General features: G+C 35.0%; 1 protein-coding gene and 1 long non-coding RNA gene across 4 annotated transcripts; both read right to left on the minus strand.

Moving 5' to 3' along the window:
- Nucleotides 1-2052: 2052 nt before the first annotated feature.
- On the minus strand, nucleotides 2053-3646 carry LOC110868080 (glucan endo-1,3-beta-glucosidase 11). Its single transcript, XM_022117168.2, has 2 exons — nucleotides 2399-3646; nucleotides 2053-2308 (listed from the first exon to the last, which is right to left on the minus strand). The coding sequence occupies exons 1-2, from the start codon at nucleotides 3572-3574 to the stop codon at nucleotides 2240-2242; spliced, it is 1245 nt and encodes a 414-aa protein (XP_021972860.1). The 5' UTR covers nucleotides 3575-3646; the 3' UTR covers nucleotides 2053-2239.
- Nucleotides 3647-5475: 1829 nt separating this feature from the next.
- On the minus strand, nucleotides 5476-8060 carry LOC110866328. Of its 3 annotated transcripts, none has more exons than XR_004862037.1 (4): nucleotides 7421-8060; nucleotides 6842-7286; nucleotides 6507-6576; nucleotides 5477-6283 (listed from the first exon to the last, which is right to left on the minus strand). It is a non-coding gene; the product is annotated as an uncharacterized LOC110866328 (long non-coding RNA). The 3 variants fall into 3 exon arrangements; XR_004862036.1 differs by having other exon boundaries at nucleotides 5478-6283; nucleotides 7047-7286; XR_002551331.2 differs by having other exon boundaries at nucleotides 5476-6283; nucleotides 6507-7286.
- Between the last annotated feature and the right edge of the window lie 763 nt (nucleotides 8061-8823).

An 8823-nucleotide genomic window follows, 5' to 3' on the forward strand; every position in this document is an offset into this window, starting at 1 on the left:
TGTTTAATATATAATTAATCGTGTGAGGTTTTGTAAAAACAGTTTGCAAAAAGGAGATTACTCACATTGCTATCTTAGGTTTTCTGTAAGGGTTTCCTGGTGAAAATCTATAAATTACACAAATGCACACGCGTTAGTATAATAACCCATTTTCACATTAGTAATACCCTCCCCGAGACGGCATTCCAACGACTACGTCGGGCAGAACCACGACAGCCGTTTCGGAACCCTAGATCAATCGGGCAGCGTATCTAATACGTATCCAGGGGTTATGATACTTACAACGGAGCAGAACTTCGTTATTTAGGGGGATATAATGCCCGAAAATTATATTATCTATGCAGAAATTGAGAGAGAGATCGGAGAATTGAGCGATGGAAACTGAAGGCCCGAGCTCCCATTATATAGGAGCTGATTTTGGGTTTCACGCGGCCCGCGTAAGGTGAGACCACGGGCTACGCGGCCAGCATAGTAGAATGGGTAGGCCCTAGCCTGGCCCAGTCATCGCACTAGCTCCGCCACGACGATGACACGTGGCAGCATCGGGTGTCGCCTGATCTTGTAGCTGTCGTGGCCCGCGTAAGCAGTAGCCAAAGGCTACGCGGCCTGCGAGCGCCCATAAAATTTGTTTTTAATTAATTTTTATAAAAATAAAGGTATTTGGGCTCGGTTTTCACATACGGGGTATATTTTAAGATATATTGGGGTCTTTTAAATATTTTTAGGGTGTCGGAAAATTTTCAGGAGGGTATATGTATATATATATATATATATTGCGCCCAAAAGTGTAAAAACGAAAAAAAAAGGTCATGTATACTCACGGTTTTGCTAAGCTTTCCGATTAACCGAGATTTGATGAGTTGTTGAGATCAAAACACCGAAGTTACCCTACATTGGGGAAACGAAGGTGTGTGAGTATTCGGAGTTTATTGGCAAGACATAGTTCATGCCCAACAAAGAGGCTTTAAAATGGGGTAAAACAAATATTTTGACACCTTCAAGGTACAAAAGATATGGGTTTGTATTTTACTAACTAATCGACAAAAAGTTTGCTTGGTTTTGCGGATGCAGGGTATTTGTCTGATCCTCACACTAGACGATGTCAAACTAGATATTTATTCACAAGTGGAGGTATTGCGATTTCATGGCGTTCTGTAAAGCAAACAATCACAACCACGTCATCTAAACATGCAGAAATACTAGCGATTCATGAAGCCAGCCGAGAATGTGTTTGGTTAAGGAGTGTAATACAACACATTTCTACGAGATATGAGGGACCGACAATTTTACATGAAGACGCACCATGCATTGCTCAACTTAAGAAAGGATACATTAATGGTGACAGAACGAAGTACATTTTACCAAAGTTCTTTTTAACACATGATTTGCAAAAGAATTAAGATATTACTGTCCAACAAATTCGTTCCAACGACAATTTGGCAGACTTGTTTACTAAATCACTTCCAACCTCTACATTCAAGAAACTGGTTTATGGGATCTGGATGCGTCGACTCAAGGACTTAAATCATCAGGGGGAGAATAATACGCGTTACACTCTTTTTGCCTTAGCTATGGTTTATCGCACTGTATTTTCTTAGCAAGATTTTTAACGAGACAACATAAGACACCATTTCCCATTCTCTCTTTCTTATCTCTATATCGTTAATAGGCTAGTCGTTTCAAAACAATTCCTTTATTATTTGATTAAAGTTCAATAGCTATTTAACGTATTTTTTAAAATTTCATATGTTAAATTTTCTTTTCTCCTCCCCTATTATTTAAGTAAATTCATTCTAACTATTCACAACAATTGTGCTTATTTTAATTTTAATTTCATATGCTAATTTTCCTTTTATCCTTATTCTTTAAATAATTTCTTTATATTTATTTAAAAATAATTGGGTTTATACAAATTTAATGTTCTTATTTTCTCTTTTTATTTTGCTACCATAACGAACCAAATCTATCTCTCACACGCGCACACAAAAAAAAAAAAAAAAAAAAAAAAGCCTACTGTGAATTGCAAGTAGCCCTACTAGTTATATCAAATTGTTAAAATAATAAACATGCATGTTATTATTAGATACACCATTTAAAAAATAACACTACATTGCATCATGTTCCAACAACTTTCAAATTAACAATACATGGTCAACTCTTCCTTCCTCCATCCCTTTGTTTATTCCTCTTCATTTCATGATGCTCCAATTTTACAATAAAAAAAATATAAATAAACTTTTCAAAACAATATCCATCCTACACCCGACAACAACACGATGCTGATTCTGATTCTCATAACATATCTTTCCTGTAAAAACAAATAAAAAAAATGCCAATCATTTCTTCAATTTTTGAATATTAATTCAAACTTACATCTAATAAGTAAACATAAACATACCACTGACGAAATAGGCATATACCCACCGGAGGGATTCTCCGGCGGAAAGTTAAACGGCGGCGTAGGCGTTCCAGTGCTATTATGACTAGAAGAACTACCACCACCGGAGCTCCCGGAAAACCCGAGATCATACGCCGGAGTTCCATCATGCTTAAACAACCCATAATTCCTCTCCGATGTCGGTCCGGGCTTCAAATTCTCATTAAACAGAGCAAAAACAAAGATATCAAACTCATAATCCGGCATCGCCGGAGTTCCTTTCTTCTGCTTCACAATCTTCAACAAACATCCGTTATACTTCTTCGCATTCTCCGGCGACGCTCCGGTTTCGTTATCGTCTCCTTTGGACGGCCAACCGGTCTCCGATATCTGAATCGGAACATCTTTGTGACCTAGTTTAGACAAAGCAGCATACACCGCATCAATTTGCGCAAACAACATGTTATCGTAACGCAAATTGTTGCCGGAATCAACAACTCCGGCGTTAGGTTGAAACAATACGAAATCTAACGACACGTCCTTAGGGTTTCGCTCGAACGCGAAGAAGGGATACGCGTTTATTAAAAACGGCGAACACGTTTTCGCTAGAAAATCCAAAACAGGAGACATTACTCCGTTTAAATCCGTCCGGAAAGTTCCAGAAGACGGAGGATATGACGTTTCCATGACGGAAAGTGAGTGTGCTGTTGTGACGGTTATCTTCTGGTCTAGGTTAAATTTAACCAGAGCAGAATGAATATTCTGCATCGCCGGAAGTAAGCAGCCGGAAAGTGACGTGTCATTTGACGTCAGCACTTCGTTTCCGATGGCAATGGAGGTGATTTTAGTCGCCGGAAGATAGGGTTTAACGTTGCATTGGATCCAGTTTTCAGCAGCGGATGGATCTTGTAGTTTTGTTAGGTATTCGTTGCCGATGCCGAGGGTGAAAGCGATGCCGGTGTTGGCGAATGCTTTGAGGACGGTAGGGTTTGCATCGTAGAGTTTGAGTTTGTTTGCACCGGTGGATTTGACTAAGGGGACTGCTTGTTGTGGTGAGGGGAGGTTGTTGGCGATTTGGCCGTAGTTGATGCCGATTGCGGTTGCGAAGAGAGGTGAGTTGGTGAGGAGGAGGAGGAGGAGGAGGAGGAGGGCGGAGATGTGGAGGAGAAGGGTGGTGAAATGGTGGTGGTGTTCCATGAGTGATAAGTTTAGATAAGTTGAGTGTCACCGACTGGAAGTGAAAGTGATGATGGACCAGATTCTCAAAGTGGTAGAAGTTACACTATTTTCCAGCCTTGCTTTTTTATTTTTGTTTAATGTTTAATTTAATAATTTAATAATAATTATCATAAAAATGATTTGAAATACATATATAGGCTTAAGTTTACGTACAAACTAGCTTATCGTACAAAACGTATAAAAGACATGAAAAAAAAAAAAAAAAAAATACGGTGGTATTTTCGTAATTATTTGTCCGTAGGGTAATTATCAAAATTGCTTTAAAATTTATCTTTTAAAGTAATTTTGATGTGGTAGGGTAATTAAACATTAAACATTATAAAGAAGCAACATTTTAGTGCATATATGAGTTGTAACTTTGGTTTAGGGTGTTTTTCAAAAAAAATTTGGAATTTTCCTTTTTAACCCTAAAGTTTTAATCTTTCACAATTTAAGTTTAAAGTTTTAATCTTTGTTTCCTTTTTAACCTTAAAGTTTTAATCTTTAACAATTTAAGTTTAAAGTTTTAACCTTTAGTAATTTAACCCCTTTGATTAATTTAATTTTTCAATTCTAATTCAAAAGTTTCCATCTTATACAATTTAACCCCTTTGATTAATTTGATTTTTCACTTCTAATTCAAAAGTTTCCATCTTTTGCGATTTAACCACTTTGATTTTTTACTTATGTGTTGTAATCTTGGCTTTGGGAGGTTTTCAAAGAAAAAATGGTTATGCATATGGTTGTTGTAACCTTGGCTTTGGTAGTTTTTCAAAAAAAAAAAAATTGATTTAATTACTTTTCAATCAAAAGTATTTCATAAATTACTTCTAACCCAAAACTATTTGTTTTTTTACTTTTAACACAAAAATTTTTAATCAATCCTCACAACTTTTTTACTTTCAACTTTGGTCCTTTGTAGTTTTCATTTTCCGCAAATTTTTCGCTTTATGTTTCGTTCTAAATTTTGTGACTTAACACATCGCAACGTGCGTCTTTGGTTTAACGTTTTTACGTTTCGTTCTAAATTTTGCAAGATAACATGACGCAACGTGCGTGTGTGGGTGAACGTTTTTACATCGTCTATTTTTTTTCCTGTTTGACAGGTTTAACATAACGTGCGCGTCCTAAATCGACTTAGTTATAACTAAAGAATTCCCGCCGCATTGCGGCGGGTCGTAATTCTAGTTATCAAAATTACTCAACAATTGTATTAAAATTACTATGTATCAAAATTACTCCACAGAATCCTTTGTAAAGTAATTATGAAATTCTACAAAATTACCTTACAAAATCAAAATTACCATACAAGATCATTTGTAGAGTAATTATGATACTCTACAAAATTATTATACAAGATCAAAATTATCCTATAAGAACATTTTACAAAATTACTCTACAAGATCAAAATTATCATACAAGATCATTTGTAGAGTAATTTTGATAACTACTCTACTAGTAAATATTTACGAAAATGTCACCGCGTTTTTTTATATATTTTCACCATATTTGTACGTTTTGTATGATAAGGGTATTTGTATTTTATGTTTTGTCTACGTATATAACATGTGAAACTATAAGTATAACCCAGCCTTGCTTTTCTAATTTTGTTTAACTAGGATTAAGCATCGCCGCGTTGCGGCGGGGGCGAACACCAATGCCACACTCCTACCAACGACCACCAACACTAAAGTTGCAGCGTGTTAATGCGAAGAAAATAAACCGAAACGTAAAACATATAAAAGAATAACTAAATCGATCTAGAACTCGCGCGTTACGATGAACCTGTCAAACGGAAAAAAAATAAAAAAACGTAAAAAAGTTTAACCACACACGCACGTTGCGTCGTGTTAACTCGCAAAATTTAGAACGGAACGAATCTGCATCTCTCTCTCTCATGTATCTCTCTTCAATTTATATGAAATATAAAGTTTCCAAAGGAAGCTTTAGTGTACAATGAACCTAAGCAAATGTACACTTTATCTATGCATATAAAACCAATAAAGCTAAAGTTACAACTACCTATTGCACAAAGTTATTGCAAATTAGAAGTATATATAATATAATAGGAATAACGATAAAAATGATTTGAAATATAGATACATGTGAAACTAGGGGGTGTGAAAAAAATTGAAAACATGGTCGTATCCGTGACCTAAAAAAACCGAATTAGATTATGAATTCGGTTATCTTGATAACCGAGCGGAATTCAATTGAACAAACTAACCCATTCATAGTAAATTGGTCGAAATCACCCTACTCCAAATTGTTTGATTTGGTCTCTATAAAATACAATAAAAAAGGAAAAATGGGGATGAGGGATTGACATCCTGTAAATGTTGCGGGTGGTTCAAATGCTTACAACTTTTCAAGGATTCTGCATTCAATTCAAATACAAACAATAAAAAGCACACATGCTTCCACTTGGCATGTGCAATAAAAACAAGAAATCTATAAAAAGAATCTGGATGAGTTTTCCTTTTTTTTCTTTCTTTCTCAAAAAAGACCAAATGTGATGCATAAATGATCTTGTAAAGCTCAAAGAAATAGAAGTATAACATCAGATAAAAAGCATACATTTTAAGTATTATTAATCCATTAAGAAAATAATTAAACAATACCTACAGTTTTGGCTGCAGCTGGTATTGTCGGTTAATCCGAATGTCCTTCACATCAGACTTGGTGAACCTGAGAAAATAATAATGTGAGTTAGTCATTTATAAACGACAATATGATAGTTTTTCTCTCTTACGTGATCAGAGAATCATACTCTGGATTAGTATTAGCAATACAAGATACATTAAGCTATAATTAGTGAAGCACTAACAGAAACTTAGCTCAAATGCTATAAGAAAATAAGTGAAGCAAAAAATGGCATGACTCATGAGACTAATAATAGATGTGAGTATACCTTGGCCCCAAGGAAACAATTAGCTTCTTATCAGCATATTTAATATCCTCTGAAACCTTCATTTATAACTCTATTTCATAGCACCATTAGAAATAAATGAGTATAATTACATAAAGCATATAGGTTGAACTCACAACATGTCTACAAGGACGGTAGAGTGATTCCATTGTGTTCATATCACTACCATGATTGCATTTTAATCAATCATAAGTTCGTATTGCATATTAAAAAAACAATCCCACCATTTAGATATATGGTGATAACAACCTATCTACATGTATAACGGAAATACTACATATAAAAACATGGCTTTGAATGTTGTTGAATTTCCTTACCAATTTTAGTTTTTTAGTTTGTCAAAATTAGGGCATCAAATCAGTGAGCTGAATATCTAGAAGCAGATGTTAATCGAGTCAAATTGACAATTCTGCTGGCTTGTCTGTAACAATATGTGATGCATATTAAATGAAACTTGAAAAAATCCAACTTAATTTAAACCTATAATGCATATGAGTAGGAAAATTGATAAATCCAACTTACTTCAACCCAAGAGCGATGTGGAATATAAACCGGGATAAAGACACTGTCGTATCGGTTATCCCAACACCATCAGCATTGTAAATTTGACTCGATATAACCCAATAGTGATGTAGATCATAAACCATGAACATTAAGGCAACCGAGTGTGGCTACTCATCGAAATAATCACCATGATGACAAGAAGTCCAAGCATTAATGGCGTCTCCATCAATTAGTTCTTGTTCCTAATACAAAAAAACCCTAGGGAAATCGATGAACAAACGTGATAAAATTGAATATATTGAACAAAACAAAGATCAATCCAGAAAAAAAAACGCAAATAGAAGATAAACTTAGGTCTAAAAGAAAGGAAGCAAATTAGTTGAGAAGCTTACATGAAATATGTTGCAACGATAGTGAGGTGATTCATCGAATTTGTGTCTAGGGTGTAGAAGGATGATTCGCGAATACAAAGAAGAAAGTAAACGTGGAGTCCTTGGCGATGTGGGTGAGGGTTTATAATGGGTGGCCTAGGGTGGTTGGGAAGAAATAAGCGACAAAGGTAGCGGAGAACGTGTGCGTCATGGATGTAAACTGCCGCCAACTGCAGGAGCCTATGAGAGAGAGTGTGGAACTGCCATGAATTGCTGCTTCTAGAAGGATTTTAGGTAATTTAAATGGCTGAGATCAAAAGTTGAGGACTTTATAGGACTGGGATCAAAAGTTAAAGACTTTATACGACTGAGATCATCCAAAATGCTGGTTACCATTAATGGTGGTAATATAATATATAATGACATAAAATGTCCCAAAATCATTGTTGTCCGCTTCCATTTATCCTTGCCTGCTACGGATTAAACCGTCCCCTTTGCCTACGACCCATTCAATTGACCAGTTGCATCGATTGTGAGCTCTTAACTCTTTCAATTCATCTTCAACTGAAAATACACATGAAAAAAGTATGGTTATCAAATATAACTTTTTTTATAAATACAATTGCTTTTTTAAACAAATCTTAAGCTGGTAGTCAAGCTTGGGTTTTCATCACTTCTAGTGACTTTTTCTTACAGTTTTTAACTTAGAATTGTCTGCAACTTGAAGAGCGGATGAGAATAGTGTTCATGGAATTTACTTATGTTTTCAAATAGTTATGATCTACACTATAGTTTGTTATTTGTACAAATATTTTAAGTAATTATACATATTTACGAATTAAATGACTGATTGACTGTACACTATTTATACAAATATTGTATATTTTATATGATGGACAACATTTCAATCCAAGTTTTGGAATCATATGATTATTGTCAACTATTTCCATTATAATATGCCCATTGGATTTCACATATTCAACTCCACCTCTATTGATGGTTTACAAGAAAAGATAGAAAGATTCATTTGGGCATTCCTTTACAATCAAATCATACAGACATCTCCTTTTGTCATGTTCTTTGCTAATACAATCAAATCATACAAGACATCTCCTTTTGTCATGTTCTTTGCTAATAATAGAAACATAGAAACAAGATATATCTAATTTGATCATTCATTATTATATGTATATGTATATGTATTGTATTATAAAGGGTGATGGTATCTACACATCCCCAAAATTTTTGTACATCCCTCAACAGGAAATGTATAGCCCATTACGCTTTCTATAGAGTTTAAACCATCAAATGCGAAACCAATCGGAATCGTATAGGGCAATACGCTTCCTATTGGTACGATGTACCTACTCTCTAACATGCACGTAGTTCAGAATTGAAAAGGTCTGAAAAGTAACCACAATAGG

Source organism: Helianthus annuus, chromosome 7 (assembly GCF_002127325.2).
Source record: "Helianthus annuus cultivar XRQ/B chromosome 7, HanXRQr2.0-SUNRISE, whole genome shotgun sequence".
NCBI lineage: Eukaryota > Viridiplantae > Streptophyta > Magnoliopsida > Asterales > Asteraceae > Helianthus > Helianthus annuus.